The sequence below is a fragment of the Conger conger genome, chromosome 11, assembly GCF_963514075.1.
Source record: "Conger conger chromosome 11, fConCon1.1, whole genome shotgun sequence".
Classification (NCBI taxonomy): Eukaryota; Metazoa; Chordata; class Actinopteri; order Anguilliformes; family Congridae; genus Conger; species Conger conger.
In genome coordinates this window covers 9,564,273-9,584,126 of record NC_083770.1, presented here as the reverse complement: position 1 = coordinate 9,584,126, position 19,854 = coordinate 9,564,273, and the positions used below count along the sequence as shown (strand labels likewise).

General features: G+C 41.6%; 1 protein-coding gene across 1 annotated transcript; it reads right to left on the bottom strand.

Moving 5' to 3' along the window:
• Positions 1-4,357: 4,357 nt before the first annotated feature.
• Positions 4,358-16,100, bottom strand: ark2cb (arkadia (RNF111) C-terminal like ring finger ubiquitin ligase 2Cb; the record flags this gene model as incomplete). The annotated part of the gene is made up of 8 exons (XM_061260531.1): positions 4,358-4,725; positions 5,841-5,944; positions 8,332-8,427; positions 9,439-9,543; positions 9,969-10,098; positions 10,877-11,002; positions 13,493-13,802; positions 16,091-16,100. Coding segments are annotated over 8 exons (999 nt in total), but the record flags the coding sequence as incomplete, so codon positions are not given.
• Between the last annotated feature and the right edge of the window lie 3,754 nt (positions 16,101-19,854).

The following is a 19,854-nucleotide window of genomic DNA, read 5'->3' as shown; positions in this document are numbered from 1 at the left end:
AAACATTGCGCAATAACAGCAAACAGCAGAATCTCGTACAAAGGAGAGAAAGAGGGCCGCATCTCTTTTACTGGCAGGCGATTCAGCATTTTCAGCATCAACAGCAGCAAATTAACATCGGTAATATTCAAGGTATAGCTGCAACAATTTCAATGCATCTATTATCATGTATATATTAAAACCTGAGAACAACATACTGTACACCTAAATAGCTTGTGCTTCAAGATACTGTTCATAGGCTACTGGGTTTGTACAATGACATAATGCTATGGTTCAGTGTGGTGATTTGACATTTGAATATGGAAAAGGATAGATGGCGAAATCAAGCCAAAAGCAAAGTGAAGGTTATGAACTAGCGCTGATGAACAAGGGACATGTGACTCAGATCCTCTACTCAGCCTCACCCTAAATCACTTCGTTTTTAAAGTGAAATGTCAGCAACTGATGGATTTTTTTCAATAATAGTCAAACTCAAAACCTTCCGTAAAAACAAAACAGCACAGCTTGCTCACTGAATGTTTGAAAGAAACAATTCTGGAATTAGGTTTAACTGAGGGTTCATGTTAACTTTTATTTGTGTTTGCTTATCTACTTTAGTTCCTTGTAGAGTTGTATAATGTATTTTTGTCATACATCACTAATGCATTTTAAATTGTGAAATGTTTTTATTTTATTGCACTGAGTGATAAAGTAAGTATAGGGACAATTTGGTCGTATATTTCAATGGTGCACTTGAAAGATTTCCCAGTATCCTTTGTGTGCAGGGAGACTTCAAAGTATAGCACACCATTTTGTTAACTCCGCTAACCTCTGTTTGGTTTGTGGACACATCTGGTTCCCACATATCCATGGGAAATTAATTAATAATTTTGATGACTTAACCACAGTCAAAATAAGCCTGTTGGAAACAAATCATTCTTAATAAATCAAGAAAAACATATTTTAGGTATTAATTTGTTATTGGGGATTACAACTGGAGCTTTATAACAATCAAAACCAGATTCTATGATTACACTATACTCCCCTTGGGCAAAGAGGTATTGTTTAATATTATTATATACTTATCATTGTAGTAGATGAGGAAACAAAATTCATCCACATCTAAAACAAAAGCAGGAAGCCGGTGAACTAAATAAAGTGTGAACGACACAAATTAAAGTAAGACAAATGAAATGAAATTAAAGTGTGTCTACTATTCTTCATTTGGTTCGTAAATAAAATAATGTTCCTGGTAGTGCCCTAAAATCCTGTAAATGTCATTTATCCCTGTATGGTTTTAAATCTCTTTCAGAGATTTCAAGGATTTTCAAAAGGATGCCTATCCAGGAATATTGTCAGTTATATACGTACAGAACAGTATGTACAGTATGGATCACTTGTTGCCACTCAAGTTGAGGCACTTAGAGTTTGTCTTGTCTGGTGGTGTGGTGTCAGAACCTATACTGCAAAAAAAATAAAATTCAATCTCAACAAGTATTTCAGTAGTTATATTATGACTTAAAATCTTATTTATTTTACTAAATAAGGTGAGGTAAGAGGTTTTGACTCATTTAAAGATTTGCCAATGGAATCAGAACATCTGGCTTGTCAAGCCAGCAGTAACTTAAAACATGCTAATAGCTTCTATTGAGAGAAAAGAAAATAAGATCTTAAGTCTCATTACAAGATTAAAAATACTTGTAAAGACAGAAATTTTTTTGCAGTGTATGGATGAAATACATAATGTGGAAGAAATGGCGTTTGAGCACACACACGGGACAGTAAATATAGATGCTGAGAGAACAACAGAGTTAATTCCATTAAATGGTTGACTATGTTTAACAAAAGAGTGCAAAATCGGACATACGTACTAAAACCATTCCCACTCTATTGCAGTTTATGCACAAGATCACAGCATAGGAAATAATAGAAATTGCATTTAATGGAATGTAACCAATATTAACAGCACCACATACATAAACTAATAAACATACCCTGATCAGGTCAAATTAAATATTTTAGCTATTTTTGTTTTTATTTTTTATTTTTTTTCTGAAAAATACAACTGCATGCAAAGCATCCCAAATAAGCAATACAAGGAGGTTTTTCAAAATGCTAATACCTTGTGTTGCTGCTAATTAAATTAAATGATTAAAATTGCAAAACTATAAAAAAATAAATGCATGCCCAAATGCATATCTACAGTTAGTAATAAATCATGATTGTGTAATATTTAAGGCATTTTCAACTCACAACACTGTGCAGTATGTAAAAGTTTGTTACCTCCACAGTTGCTCTACCAAACACAGATACAGTACCCTTTGTGTGACTGACGAGTTGTAAAATGATCTTAGAAATGCTGCTTTTAAAGAATGTCAAGTTTAGACACCACACCCTCCCAATAAATTTGGGGGAGATGGCCGATTCACAGCTCAACTCAACTAACGTGCCCGGCTCATATTCTTCAAGCATAAGGACAATTAATGTCACATTTTTATATATAGTATCCATGTCTTGCCTATTTAACAGAGAACTGCTGCATTAATGCAATGGCTTTTTAAATATTCGAACAGCCCTAATGAAATATCCACGGTCTGTGGTAATACAGTCCACTAAATAGTTTCATTTTTCCCTTGAAAAAAATAAGTTGGTAGTTTGTTTTTCCTGCTGCTCTAGGCTGAACGAGGGCTCTCAGCAAAGAATGTTTTCGATACTGTGAAAACAGAGCTGTGAGCCAGGTTAGCTTGATGACCAGCCCTAGACTTTCTCATTCATATTTTTGGGATGAGGAAAACCATGCAGGAGTAACAAAGAATCATAAAGCACTGCTTTTCCCAGCATGCACTGGGACGGATTTACAGTAAATAAAACACCACCGGGTGCAAACGCACAAGCAGTTACGAGGAAATACTCTCTGGATCAAATCAATTTGAGGCAACGTAAGATTATAGTGCATTACAAAAAAAAGAAAAAAAGCAATAAATAGAACAGCAGCTTTGCGGCTATTATTTCAAATTGATTTGAAACGGACATGGACCTGTCCAACGTCCAGTTTTAAAACGAGACATTCAGACAAACAGACAGACATAAAGGAAGCATGAAGACAAATGTCCAAGAGGTCACCTAGCAGCGGGTTAGACAGACAAGGGATGTCGTTTGGTTTTTCTCAAACAGATGGCTTTTTTTCCCCCTCTCACGTCTCAGCGGCTGAAAAGCACCCAAACCGTTCATGCGCGTTACATGGAAACTACGGCCACTATCACAGCGCAGTGTTCATTGTTAGAGCAATACAGGCTAACAACCACATGGGCAATCCAATACACCGAAATACAAGAAACACGTTTGCTTATTCTCTGCAAACACCGGCTGTTATTATGATTTTTTTTATATATATATTGAAACAGTCATAAAAAAATCACATGTGCTTGTTTTTTTTTTTTAGGCAGTAAGGTTAATGTTACAATGGAGTTCCACCGGTGGCCACTGAAGCAACAGGATGAAGTCACGTTTCTTAACGTCGGTTTCCACCGTCCTGTCGGGGTGGAATTCTTCGTAGCATTTGTTAGTGTGTAAAAGGAAGTCACAATGCTCTGATAGCTATCACATGCGTATACAACCCCTCTCCTTCTCAGACTCAACAAACAGCCCATGCCAACACTGATAGACAAATTCTGAAGTGGCTAGTATATGAAGGGGGAATGGGAAGGGGGGTTAGGGGGCACTAGAACAAGATACTGATTTGTACAAGCTTGGATGGCCATGCGTTCACCAAGGACATGTACAGTCACAAAGTAACCACTCTGCCACTGGTACTATGCACAATAACCAGAGAGACAGAGAGACCTATGTTTTCTGGCAGAGGAGATGCATTTGGCTTTGGGATTAAGCTACCTTGTATACCACATTATAGTTTACTCGTAATACGCAACCCCATCTAATACGTGACCCCTTCTTAGATCTTTTTTTTTAAATCTTTATCTCCACAAAGTTCAGACTTGTTTCCAGGAAAGTACAGCATCCCGTAATCCTGAAATACACGATCGTATAGATTTAAATAATCTCTCTCGTCGATAAGACCGGAGGCTTCTAAAAGCAAAATCCTGGTCCAGGATACTATACATACCACCACTGACACAAATACGGCCTCAAGCTAGTTCTCTCTTCTAAACCTGCTTTCTCCTACACGTCCTGGACTAAGGACAGCATGCTGTGCAGCATTTGTTCATTACCATCATTATTAAAAGACTGTGAGCTGCCACCCCATCCCCCCCCCCCCCCCCAAAAAAAATCTACAGGGAAAACCAGCCCCCACCTCTTCCACGAAACAACCGCCCGATGTCCCCCGGTCTTTGCAACAGCGACTGAGATTCCCATCTTTTCCCAGTCCATGACGAAAGCCCTTTCCCTCTTCGTACTCCTCCTCTTCTGTTTTCTGTGAGTGTGCTTTTCTCTTTTTGAGCCTGCAGCTTCTCCTCCAGTGGTCTTCGGCGGCCCGGAAGGCAGGGTCGGAAGCGGAGGTGAAGGCAGGAGACGTTTGGCGGAGGACCTGAGGGAGGTGGGGGCGGGGGGGTGGGGGTGTGGTAGGGGGGTGAGGAGCGGCTGGCCGAACCTCCAGGCTCCCGCGGGCATCAGCTGTCCGGCGTCAGCTGGGTCTCGATGTCCACCCGACATATGGGGCACTTCCTGCTGGTGGCCAGCCATTGGTCCACACAGGCCTGGTGGAAGAGGTGCATGCAGGGTAACCTCCTGCAAAAAGAAACAACGACAAGAACAATGAATTCACACAAGACTGAATACGCCTTGATATTAGTGTGCACAAGTCAGTACACATCAATTCAATTTCAATTTAAGTGAAACTTTACAATCCCATTTAGAAATATGCGAAGTCTGCGGGCAGCCTAGTCTAGTGGCTAAGTTGCTTGACTGGGACCCAGAAGGTTGGTGGTTGGTTCAAACCCCAGTGTAGCCACAATAAGATCAGAGGAGCTATTGGGCCCTTGGGCAAGGCCCTTAACCCCACATTGCTCCAGGGGGATTGCCCCCTGCTTAGTCTAATCAACTGTAAGTTGCTTTGAATAGAAGTGTCAGCTAAATAATTGTAATGTCTGCCAAAAAGCCTCACAAATGTAGCCTTATCAAACATCAATATAAGTGGTCCTTCAGTCCTGAACCTCCTTTCAGTCGTCATACAGGGTTAATTTGTGAGCCGACAGTATCTAAAAAAGGAAAAAAAACAAAATACCCAGAGGGAGGATGCTAAATGTGGAGGCTATTAAAATTCTGCGTATTCCTCCTACTGCATGACAGAACCTAGGGCCTCTCTGCATCTGGCTCCTCTCCCCTCTCCCCTCCTCCCTCCCCCCCTCCTCTCCCCTCCCTCTCTCCCTCTGTGTCACACAAGGTCACCAGAGACGTCTGCATGCTCTGGCCCAGAGACAGCTGGGGGGAAGGGAGACGGAGAGCTCACATGCAGAGCTGGCGGGGCTACTGGACCCGACCCGCACACGCACACGCACACGCACACGCACACACCCTGTTATTGCATTACCGCTACATTAACCGCCAAGTCAGCGCTACGGCAGGGCGGCCAGCCCTATCTGGAGACTCCCGACTCGTGTGACACATTTGAAGCTACTTTGACTCCAAAGCTCACCCATAAACATTATATGATATGAACACCAATGAATCACTGATATTTTCGAACTATAACACTAATGTTTTGTCACCCAGTCCCTGAATATTGAATATACAGTTTTTATGCAGAACAGACAACAAATATCAACAGAGTTGATAAAGCAGTCAGACGGAACAGGCGATAACATAAACACTGCACACGTGCTTCTGGGACACGGGTGAATTACCTCACATCCTCGCCGTCTTCCAGCATCGATAGGCAAATTGTGCATTTCTCATCAATGTCCGACTCCTCTTCATCCATTGATATCTTCATGTCCACTGGCTTTCTCTGAGATAGAAGCATATAAATCAGTCGCTAGGCTCTAGTCCGCTACTTACAATGGGACAGGAACATGAGTTAAGTGCTCTGTCTAATGAAGGAAATGAGTGAATAAATGTTTCAGTACTCCGGTATTGGAAACATGAAGATGGCACCTGGGTCATCAGCAAATGCAGGCTCATTTTGAGTAATGCAGACCCGGTTATGTAAATGCCTCGTCTGTTGATTAAATTGGGTGAGGAGAGCCATGTGCCCCGGCTCACCTCCAGGAACATTCTGGAAAGAGTGCACACAGGCCTGCGTGCACGCACACACACAGAAACACACACATGCACGCATGCACAGACACGTACTCACACACAGATAAGCACACACACAGACACGCACACACACATGGATGCACACACATGCACACACACACTTGTGCGCACACACATGGAGGCACATGCTTGCATACACACACAGGAATATTCTGTGAAGAGTGCACACACAGACATGCACACACACATGCATGCATGCACACACACTCACACGCAGATAAGCACACACACAGACATGCACACACACATGGATGCACACACATGCACACACACACTTGTGCGCACACACATGGAGGCATATGCTTGCATACACACACAGGAATATTCTGTGAAGAGTGCACACACAGACATGCACACACACATGCATGCATGCACACACACTCACACGCAAATAAGCACACACACAGACATGCACACACACATGGATGCACACACATGCACACATACACTTGTGTGCATACATATGGAGGCACATGCTTGCACACACGCACACACACAGGAACATTCTGTAAAGAGTGCACAAACACAGGAACACACACACACACGCATACACACATACACATGTGCACACCCACACACACATCGATGCACATGCTTGCACACACACACACACACACACACACAGGAACATTCTGTAAAGAGTGCACACACACGCAGACCCGCATACACACACACGTGCACACACACACACACGTGCACACACACACACACATATGGACGCACACACACACATACACACACAAGGACGCACACACACACACATGGACGCACACACACACGCACACACACACACACACAAGGACGCACACACACACACACACACACACTCTGGCTTTGGCTGGAGTGTACCATGACAAGAGAATCCTTTGGAAATCCAAATGCTTAAGCCTCTTTCCTGTTTCCTGTAGCCTTGCACTAATGACAAAAATGTGCCTCTACCACAGCATTTGGTGCTGTTTATAAAGATGTACTGTACCCAGTAGAGAATAAATATTATCCGCGAAAGCTGTCCAGTGTTCCCCTCATTTTTTTTACCCCATGAATTTGTCGAACTGCTGCATTCAGAGCCGGATAAACCTCAATCCCTGCTTTTAATTAAAGCACAGAAAGATTTCAGCATCTCTTTTCTGTTTCCCTGGTGAACAGGGTTTGAGAAGCATTCTTTGATTACAACTGGGGCACTCTCGTTATCTCTTAGAAACCTTTTGATTAGCCTACCTCGAGGAAGGGGGGCACAATAATTCCCTTTACAGCCTCTTAAAAGTCAAGCCAAAATCCCCAGGACTGGATATTTTATTACCTGCACTCAAATATTCTGTCTGTGGACAAGACCCGTATAGGCTGTCAGTGTGAGCTTTGGTCGACTCAGACTAAATTAAATTCAATGTTTGTTCTCTCTCAGGGATGAACAGGAGGCTTACATGATTTCCCAAGAATTAAAATGTCACTCCTCCTTGCTGGAGCGTAACAACACTGCAACTATCACGAATAACAAGATTAATGTCTTTAATTTTATCCTAGATATATTGCCATGCCAAGTACACATGCATATTGACATGCAGTGCAGTTTGTATGGATTTGGACAGTTGGTACAATTTCTGCTCTTTTGGCTCTGGAGTACTTGTAAATGTGAGGTTTAAGTAAAGGATTTGTAAATGTGAGTTTTAAGTGCAGGCTGTCCCCTTTAATTTCAGGCTATTTATATCCATATCAGCTGATTGTTTAGTTCTCTGACTGTTTTCTTCTTATTTCCCAGCCTCATAATGGCTTTCTTGACTGTCATTGGTACAACTCTGGTCCTCATGTTGACAAACGGCAATAACAGACTCCAAAGGCAATCAAAAGCCTAGAATCAAAACTAGATACGGAAAGCTTGCTCATACCTGCACTAAGAAAGCAGTTGAATACATCTGACTTTTCAGAATGTATTCCTATTCCTATTCCTATTTGCATCACCTGATATGGATGTAAACTACCTCAAATGAAAGGCTCATGGGTTTCATTCTCAATTGTAAACCTCATATAGCACTGATAAGCGACTAGCAGCAATAGCATGCCAGAGGAGGAATTTCTCACCTTCTTGTATTTGTGAGGGAAGGTGTACCTCTCTATGGTGGTCTGCACCGCTCCTCGATTCACACTGCCCAGCCGGTCCTCCAGCTGGAGCAGCTCCTGCAGGGAGAAGCACACGGAAGCCCTGCTGTAATATCGAGCTGGTCACAACATGGTCCAGCTGGGTATGAGCTGGTCAAACCATGTCGAGCTATGAGCTGGTCTGGACTGATCAACCAGCTAAACCATGTTGAGTATGGAGCTGGTCTGAACTGGTCAACCAGCTAAACTATGTTGAGCATGGAGCTGGCCTGAACTGGTCACCCAGCTAAACTATGTTGGGTATGGAGCTGGTCTGAACTGGTCAACCAGCTACCAGCTGTTTCAAAACCAAGCTTGAGCTGGTTTTTTTCAGCAGGGAGTATAATGAGAAGCACATCTGTGAACATTCCAGTATATCCGCTGAGTCAGTAAAGCAGCTCCAGAGAAGCAAATCAGGTCACGGAAATATAGCCAAGAGCTTCACAGTAGGCTAGGATTACACTAAATCAATTCAACACATCCTGCCGTACACACAGTAAAATGCCCAGTGTTCATTCAACTCTAACAGAACTCACACACGAGTCCAACAGGGCGCATATGGACTCAGATTTTTGGAGAGCTGATTTTACTGGACATTTTACTGTGTAGTTGCAAGGAGCTTGTTCTGACAGACCAGCTGGAACCACACAACACACCTCATAATAGATCCCACTTATATACGCCAGGCAGCCTTGTTGCAGCTGCCAGAAATATCATGGTTTTCAATGTATCTTTATTTTCTCTTTCAGGTTCACCAGTCTATCATAATAGGCACTCGGAAATTCTAGCACAAACCATGACACTTTCACATGCGCCCTGACACCACTACTGCACGATGGGAAGCAGGACAAATGGAGATAAACAGAAACAAAGAAATAAAAACAAGACAACTGACCAACGCCCAGAACGATAAGCATGCAGACAGGGCCCTAATGGATGAGGGGACGGCAGAGAAGCACCCAGCTCACTCCCAAACCATTCATGGTCACAGAGCGAGCAGAACATTTGAGAGGACAGGCATGGCGGAGATGAAAAGTGATCTGACGGTACCTCATAGCTCTCCCGAACAGCAGTCGCATGACGAGAAGGGTTGAGACTCTGAAGAGCCAAAAGGTGTAGCTGGGGGTAGGGGTAGTTTCTGATTTCATGGACAACCTGTGAAAAAGATACAAACATTCTGATTAAGTGGTAGTATGGGGCTGGGTTTTACATTTCTGTCTGTCTTTCAGGCTGCTAAGGAGACTGCCCCACCTTACATCCAGACTCCCTCTCTTACACCCAAGTCTTACACCCCAGCAAGACCACTCCGGTCTGCTTTGGTCACCTTGTGGTCACCTCATTACAAGCACCAGGGGGTTAGGCTGCATGTTCACACTTGTTCTCTGTTTTGGTTCCTCAGTGGTGGAATGACCTGCCTACCATTGTAAGAACGGCAGAATCCCTCCCCATATTTCAACCGAGAAAGATTAAAGTTTTTTTTTTGGCTATACTTCTCAACACAGCTGAGCATTTGTATTGTTAGGGTGAATTAGAACAGGAAGAATTTCTCCTTCAGGAAGAAAATAAACAGATAAACTCACCACCTGTGCTGAAGATGTATTCCTAGGGAAGTGATGCAACCTGGGAGATGCCAGGTAATGCTGATAGTGCTGGGGGAGCTGTCGGAGGTGATACTGGTGGTGAGAGAGGCTTGTGTCCACACTGAGATCCCTGCGGAGAGAGCACAAGCCACACTTTTCTCTATCTGATTTCTGATTTCTGTCTGTGACTTTGGCACAATCATAGCAAATGCAATGATACAAAAACATGCATATCCTTTAAAAAAATACGTTATACACATGTCATATAGCATAATGCTGCATTTCTAACTTTTGAATGTATATATACAGGCTATGATATATCTAGTACGGATTGAGAAAAAATATAGTTAGTTCTGTAATCTTTTAGATTACTCAAAAAGTATAATCATATCTGATTACCTTTGGATTATATCCAATATCATTGGCCAAGTATATTCTAGAATGGGTTAGCGATATACATTAGATCCATATGTTTCTGACAAGTGCTAACAACAGTTTTTATTGAATGATTTGATTATCTCTCCAAAAATCTTGCTCATCTTCTTGAGTAGGTATACATGTGTTGCATGTGTGTCTGTGTGTGCATTTCATGTATAGACACATTTTATTGTGTAAATATTGACCCAAAAAAACCATCAGCACTTCCTCTTTGTTATGATTTACAGTAAGATACAGTCCAGCAGTGCTCGTATTTGGACAGTTGGTAATTCCTACAGATCACCCCTTATGGATATAATTACCCCCAAACTAAAGGGGAGAGTCTCCAATGTGCTGGACTACAGAGCCAAAATAACAGACATTGTCCTGTCCAAATGCATATGGACTGCACTGTATATTTGCAATTGTAGTGTATTGGAAGTGTAATTGAAAGTGAAGTTTTGATGGAAGCATTCTGAAGTCAAAATTACCAGTCAGTGCCTTCTGCCAGGTAGCGGGGCTGCTGCGTGATTGGCTGAGGGAGGTGCAGCGAGGGGATGTAGTCGTAGCCTCCACGCAGCCGGTGTGGGTTCAGGGGCACACGCTCCTGGGCACGTCTGTGCAGACACGCCACACATCGAAAGCTTTCATTACCGTCACGTAGCCCAGTGCTTTCAAACAGGTCGTGTGTACGCTGGTTTTTAATCCAGCCTCAGACATTTATTATATAATTACTTCAATTATTTGCTGAATTAGGGCTGTAGGTTTGCACATCATGTACAGCCAGGTCCATAAGTATTGGGACATCGACACAATTCTCATCTTTTTGGCTCAATACACCACCACAATGGATTTGAAATGAAACGAACAAGATGTGCTTTAATTTGAGGGTATTCACATCCAAATCAGGTGAACGGTGTAGGAATTACAACAGTTTCTATATGTGCCTCCCACTTTTTAAGGGACCAAAAGTAATGGGACAAATTAACAATCATAAATCAAACTTTCACTTTTTAATACTTGGTTGCAAATCCTTTGCAGTCAATTACAGCCTGAAGTCTGGAACGCATAGACATTACCAGACGCTGGGTTTCATCCCTGGTGATGCTCTGCCAGGCCTCTACTGCAACTTTCTTCAGTTTGTGCTTGTTCTTGGGGCATTTTCCCTTCAGTTTTGTCTTCAGCAAGTGAAATGCATGTTCAATCGGATTCAGGTCAGGTGATTGACTTGGCCATTGCATAACATTCCACTTATTTGGCGAAAAAAAATCTTTAGTTGCTTTCGCAGTAGGCTTTGGGTCATTGTCCATCTGCACTGTGAAGCGCCGTCCAATGAGTTCTGAAGCATTTGGCTCAATATGAGCAGATAATATTGCCCGAAACACTTCAGAATTCATCCTGCTGCCTTTGTCAGCAGTCACATCATCAATAAATACAAGGGAACCAGTTCCATTGGCAGCCATACATGCCCATGCCATGACACTACCTCCACCATGCTTCACTGATGAGGTGGTATGTTTTGGATCATGAGCAGTTCCTTTCCTTCTCCATACTCTTCTCTTCCCATCATTCTGGTACAAGTTGATCTTTGTCTCATCTGTCCATAGGATGTTGTTCCAGAACTGTAAAGGTTTTTTTAGATGTAGTTTGGCAAACTCTAATCTGGTCTTCCTGTTTTTGAGGCTCACCAATGGTTTACATCTTGTGGTGAACCCTCTGTATTCACACTGGTGAAGTCTTCTCTTGATTGTTGACTTTAACACACATACACCTACCTTCTGGAGAGTGTTCTTGATCTGGCCAACTGTTGTGAAGGGGTTTTTCTTCACCAGGGAAAGAATTCTTCTGTCATCCACCACAGTTGTTTTCCGTAGTCTTCCGGGTCTTTTGGTGTTGCTGAGCTCACCGGTGCGTTCTTTCTTTTAAGAATGTTCCGAACAGTTGATTTGGCCACACCTAATGTTTTTGCTATCTCTCTGATGGGTTTGTTTTGATTTTTCAGCCTAATGATGGCTTGCTTCACTGATAGTGACAGCTCTTTAGATCTCATATTGAGAGTTGACAGCAACAGATTCCAAATGCAAATAGCACACTTGAAATTAACTCTAGACCTTGTATCTGCTCCTTGTAAATGAGATAATGAGGGAATAACACACACCTGGCCATGGAACAGCTGAGCAGCCGATTGTCCCATTACTTTTGGGCCCTTAAAAAGTGGGAAGCACATATAGAAACTGTTGTAATTCCTACACCATGCACCTGATTTGAATGGTGAAAATCCATTGTGGTGGTGTATAGAGCCAAAAAGATGAGAATGGTGTCGATGTCCCAATATTTATGGACCTGACTATATAAAGTGACATGTGCTATTTGTGTTGTCTGAACAACGACTGCTGCTTATATTATGTGCTTTAATGCAGTTAAATGCATATGGCTGAATGAGTTATTGGAATGAATTAAGGCAGAATTAATTGGCTGGGATGATAATCTGCATACACACAGCCCTATGTCGTAACGAGTTAGAGACCCCTGACTTAGGCCAATAGAACAGGAGCCTGTATCATAAAGCAGGATTAGTTAGCTGGATAGCTGCACTGGGTAAAAATGTTTTTACTTCAGTCCAGAGGGTTTTACTCAGTGCAGTTATCCAGCTAACTCAGTAATCCTGCTTTGTGATATAGGCCCTTGATTGATGGAACAGAAAGTACAGTACATTGACCCTTTGAGCTGCACACTGAGAAAATAATTAATCATTTAGCTGACACTTTTTACCCAAAGCTACTTACAGTTGATTAGACTAAGCAGGGGACAAATTCCCCTTTGGAGCAATGGGGGGTTAAGGGCCCAACAGCTGTGCAGATTGTATCGTGGAATTACCGGGGCTCAAACCACCAACCTTCAGGGTCCTATTCATGCAACGTACACTCACCATTTTCTGAACAGTGCATCTTTCATGACGAAAAATTACTTCCAGATCAGCTTTGGCTTTTGTGTGTGTGTAAAGTATAATTCCTTCCGTTTTCATAAAAATGTGATACAAGTGGCATATGCGGGGTCCCACTCATGTAGTTTAGCCCCAAGGCTACAGGCCTAGCAGAGGGGCTCACCTGGAGTGAGGGAGGATCCTCCGGTGGTGGGCCTCCAGGAGCTGCTGCTGGATGAGGTACTGCTGCTGGAAAGCCTGAGTGAGGAACGGGGGCCCCGGGACCTCCTGGAGCTGCGGGCCCGGCAGGGGAGCAAGGGACTGGTGGAGCTGAGCGGCGTGCTGGTGGGCCGCGGGCAGGTGGGGGGCCATGCCCGGCTGGGACTGGCCCGGGTGGGGCAGGGGGAAATCAGCGGACATCGGGGCTTGGGGACCCAGGTGGAAGTGCCGGCAGGAGGTAGCGTGACTGTGCTGATGCCTGTTGAAATGAGCCCCTGCAGGAACAAAGGCGTGGGGGCGGTCAGTCCAACGGCACAGAAAGGCCCTGCCTCTCTTTCTGTCTCTATCTCAGGTTTGTGTCAGTGTTTTACCCGATGCGGCTGGGGCTATTGCTAGTAATTCATTATGATGGTAGGTTTATGAGTGGTGGCGACTGGGGATACTCTTGAAACTTTTATGGCACTGCATTTATGTGAAATTAGCAAGGCTTTCTGCTGAGGTACGTATGAATAATTAATGAGATGCATGTCATATATGTATGCGTGGAGTGAATTAGAGGTACAGTACGTCACGTGGATTGGATTTGTGTCAGTGGTACAGTACGTTATGTGGATTGGATTCGTGTCAGTGGTACAGTACGTCACATGGATTGGTGTCAGTGGTACATTACGTCACGTGGATTGGATTGGTGTCAGTGGTACAGTACATCACATGGATTGGATCAGTGTCAGTGGTACAGTATGTCAAGTGGATTGGGTCAGTGTCAGTGGTACAGTACGTCATGTGGATTGGATTTGCATCAGTGGTACAGTATGTCATGTGGATTGGATTGCTGTTAGTGGTACAGTACGTCATGTGGATTGGATTGCTGTTAGTGGTACAGTACATCACGTAGATTGGATTGGTGTCAGTGGTACAGTACATCACATGGATTGGATTGGTGTCAGTGGTACAGTACGTCACGTGGATTGGATTGGTGTCAGTGGTACAGTACGTCACATGGATTGGATCGGTTTCAGTGGTACAGTACGTCATGTGGATTGGACTTGTGTCAGTGGTACAGTACGTCACGTGAATTGGATCAGTTTCAGTGGTACAGAATGTCACGTGGATTTGACTTGTGTCAGTGGTACAGTAAGTCACGTGAATTGGATTGGTGTCAGTGGTACAGTACATCACATGGATTTGATTTGTGTCAGTGGTACAGTATGTCATGTGGATTGGATTTGTGTCAGTGGTGCAGTTCATCATGTAGATTAGATTGGTGTCAGTGGTACAGTACGTAATGTGGAGTGGATTGGTGTCAGTGGTACAGTACGTCACATGGATTGGATTTGTGTCAGTGGTACAGTATGTCATGTGGAGTGGATTGGTGTCAGTGGAACAGTACGTCATGTGGAGTGGATTGGTTTCAGTGGTATAGTACGTCATGTGGAGTGGATTGGTGTCAGTGGTACAGTACGTCATGTGGAGTGGATTGGTTTCAGTGGTATAGTACGTCATGTGGAGTGGATTGGTGTCAGTGGTACAGTATGTCACGTTTTGGTCTCGGTGTAAGCTCCTCACCTCAGCAGTAGATCAGAGGCATTTCCCTCACTGTGTAAGTCTCTGGCATCTACCAGATGGAAATCAGGGCCGTGCCGGTGTGTAATTCATTGAGCATGCTTCAATTATTTGAGACTTTACTTAGGCTGGTAACAATAATAATATAATGAGATCAGTCAGGCATGGATATCTAAAAAGAATCTGAGTGCTTATGTATAAATAAAAGCAAGTTGCAGCTGTAGTCCAGCTTTAATTAATGACAGGGGCACAACACCAGCAGGCCAAGTGTTGGTGGTGATGGTGGCAGAAGTAGTATTGATATGTCAATAGAACAGCCTGATATTGCAAAATTAAATATCCAAGATGATAAAAAATTATACAGGATATGGGATATGGAAAACTGATACTTGACTGCTGTTTGCTTATTAAATTGTTTCAAATAAATAAATATTTTCGTATTTAGCTGACGCTCTTTATCCAAAGTGACGTACAGTTGATTAAACTCAGCAGGGGACAATCCCCCCCTGGAGCAATGCGGGGTTAATAGCCTTTCTCAAGGGTCTAACAGCTGTGTGGATCTTATCATGGCTACACCAGGTCCCAGTCATGTACATTCAGCACTAGGCTACAGGCTGCCCCTACAGCCTTTTAATGTAGTGTTTCATTATAACATTAAATGTATAAAAGGAGCTGAATATGTTGGTATAGATTCAGAGATACAATATAACGCAATGAGTATTTTGTGAGTATTTTGGCTGTAGGAATAATCTGCATTCACTAAAGAGAAACCATAGAACCAAATTGTGCTTACATACAGTTTAAATACAACTAATTATGCCCCATTCCATTACTAAGAATTATTTTCCGCCCAATTCATGGATTTGAATGCACATATATTCTGCTTGTCAGACCAACATCTGTTATTCCACCACCCAGACCATGAAAATATGATTCTCCCACACAGCCTCTATCTTTCACAAATACGCATACATGCACGTACTGACACACACACACATACCTCGTCGTGAAGGTCACAAATATCATATAGCACTGAGCCCTCTTAGACAGAGTCAGTTAGCTGCTCTATTTCTGCCTGGCTCCGCCTGCTGAACAATTTAGAAAAAAAGCATTCTGGGGCGGGTAGAGTAGGTGTGACCATCTCATTTGCAGAAAGTATTCTCTAATCAATCAGGTGCCGGCACTGTTCTGTTTTGGTAGTGATTAATAACAGTTAGTTTGCCGACTTTGAAAACGAGTTGTTAAATTAAACGGACAAATCCTTAATTGGCTGTCAACAATTTTCCAACTGGATATCCAATCTATATATTGTGTCATCGTACCCTGAAAAGGGTACACTGATGTCACGATTCAGGCAGGGCCAGAATGCACGGAAGATCACATTTTTCTAATTTTATTTGCAGCAGAACACATATTCAGACCAGTCAAGTCAAAATGATATCATTTCATAACTGTTGAAATAATGGCATGGATTATTAAATGTTTCACTCTGGCATGGATAAATGAAATGTTTCACTTTAAAGTCGGTATACAAACATGTTTAGAGCTAAGAAAGTTTGATCGAGGGTGTAGTTACGCTTTAATAATAACCATGGGCCTGTGTGGAATATAACGTGCTGTCCTCTGGCTCAAATGTCTGTTCTATTATTGTTTTATAAGACCAGAATAGTGTTTTATTAAATTCAAGCTGAAACTAAAGCTACAAAGCATTATAATCCATTCACTCAGCAGAGGCTCTTGAATACACTGTAGTGAATATTTTGTAGGAAACATGTACAGTATGTACATTCAGCTGACTAATATTCACTCTCAGAAATAATTGTACAAAAAGTGCATAAAAAGGTACAAATACTTGTCGCTGGGGTGGTACCCTATAGACAGTGTAACGCTGGGCTGGGTAGGGCCTTGGCACCATGTGGTGAACAGACACAGAAAGGCAAAGAAAAATTGCCTTGTTGCCATTTATTAAAGAAAAAGTAACAGAAAAGGCAATCAAAACCTGTTAGTACTTTGTACAAAAGTCATCAACAGGGAAAGGAAGAGCCAAGGACTAGCTACAGTGATTGCAATGAATCACGGCTGTGGCCATACCTGCATGCAGGGCTGGTGCTGCCACCTGGTGGACACACCCTACTTTCCCTTCCTGCCACCACAGTACATACAATTGTATGTCTAGCCAGCAATATATAATATAAATACACAGAGGTGGGTAGAGTACCCAAAAATTGCACTCAATTAAGAGTACAGTTACTTTAAAATAATAATTACTCAAGTAAGACTAAAAGTAGTCATCCAAAAGACTACTTGAGTGAGAGTAAGAAAGTATCTACTGAAAAAAGTACTCAAGTACCGAGAATTGTCTACATCTTAATTTATTGTTGTGTATTGTTTTATTATAATGGTATTTGATTGAGTCCCTGTTTTAATTTGCCCATGGCTATTTAATATTTCCTTTATTACTATCTCATTGGAAGTGCACATTTAAATGTTATATTTTGGATTTAATTATGTTGATCTTACTGTATGTATGGAGTGCAGTGTATCAGGCTGTGCTTCTGCTGTTCTGTAGCCATTGCACTGCTTGTTCTATTGAATATTAAATCAGATCCTATAGCCAAAAATAACTAGAGTACTTTTCAGTAGATACTTTCTTACTTCAGAAGAAATAAGATTTATAATTAATAAACATTGAAACATAGAGAGTTTTCCCGTGTATTTGAACTTGAAATTTAGATCATTATCCACGTTGCTCATTATATGCAGCCTTTTTTCTAAATTTATTTCAAAGGGTGCCAATAATTCTGGAGCCCACTGTACATGTGTTGAAGCACTCAGAAGGTTGGCAAATTACTGTCGCTTAATGACTGCTGAATTTAAATTGGCTGATCGCTGCCATATTTTTTTCAGATATGACTTTATCATTGCACATCAAATACACCATATATTGTCCTAGTATGGGAAAGACATGAATATATTCAGAGTGAGATTTGCAGAAAGGGTAAGACTGTGATTCTGATAATGGCATGTCATTAAATGTTGTGCACAGAAGCATTATACAGTATATTCAATTACTGTACATATTGTGTTATATTATAAATAGTATAATAGAATTGTTGTTGTCATATTTCCTAAAAAAGTGTGGATAATTAAAAATTACAAATTAGAAAAATATAAGGTATAATAGAAGGCATAGCTTGAACAGTGTCTATAGTGTCTATAAATTCTGTTGCTTTTTTAAACTCAAAAATAGTAAACACATTATAATGAATCATAGGAATCCATGTAAAAGTCTAATTTAGCTGGTTCTAAAGTAGCATAATTTAAGATGGCGTGTAACTTTTTATGTTTGTATTGTATTAGATATTGTATTGTTGTACTTGGGGTATTTTAGCTGCCAACTGTCGTATGCTAATTCATAAATTGATGTATTCTTTAAGGGTTCCAATTGTATCTGTTTGGTCACGCTAGGACTCGGAACTGCGCGGTCCTCTTCACACTTGTTCTTGTGTTCGATCTGCACTTCGTTGTACGTCACCCTGGACAAGAGTGTCTTCTAAATGCCTTGTAATGTAATGTAATGTAATGTAATGTAACTTATTGACATAGACTAAATTGCATGTTATAAAATGTCTGTACATTGAACCATTGACATAATTGACCCAGTACCTGTGGGCCAGACCAGTTTGCCTTAGTACACTCACAAAGCAAGCACTGTGTATACTCACAGGTCAGTGGGTTAATGTGTAATAGTTTAACACATTTCCTCTAAGATTGTGTAAGTGTAAGTTCTTGGGTTTTTCAGACCTTTATGTCATACATTTGTTGTACATTTCTTTATAGAAAATATTAATTTAGCGTAAACTGTACCCTACACATGGTGTTAATGATAATGGAATGAACAATCTCTAAATTATAACATGTCCTTTATAGATTATTCCACGACTGTTAATGATGGCAGTACATAGTGAGTGCAGTAATGATTCAAGTACATTGACACATTGAGGAATTTCAGTAATTTGACAATCAATCTATTTGAATGTAATGTTTTGTCCCATTCGTTTGCAAACGGCAGAGTATTAGCTAAGGTCTAGCATACTAGGGATTATATTATAGAAGAAAGAGAAAAGATATGGATGTACACCACATTTTGTAAATGTAGTGAGAACTTTTCAGAGTTTGCCTTCAAATGGTGTGACTAAAGGACAACATAACGTCCGCTGATGACTCCAACATGCACTCAAATGCTTTGGGCCCTGTGTAGCCCTGAGCATGAACTAATTTAGCATTTCAAAGGATTCCACTGTCTAGCCCATACACCATTGCACAATGGGATGTTACTTTGTGGATAAAATTGCCTAAGTGTCAGATAATTTCAAAGCTACATGGAGAAAATTGCAAATAGGTCATTTTTCATGTCAGTGAGATAAAACTACCACTGTAGCAGAACAGACAGTGATTCAAAGGTGAGACAACAATAACAGGACAGGTCAGTGATTTGTAGATTGGAAACCCAAGAGTATGTGGCTACATATTATGTTATTGCATAAAAGCACACAGAGCCAGCGGTAGCATCGTGGATTATGGACCACATTCAGACACAAATTGATGATGTTTGATGTAAATTGTGAATAAGAATTTCCAAATCAATACGATTTAATATATATATATATATATATATATTTTACGGGACATGGATACATTGTATTTAGGATTGTCAAAGGACGAAATATGATAGTGATATTATCTGTATATAGGCTGGTCATC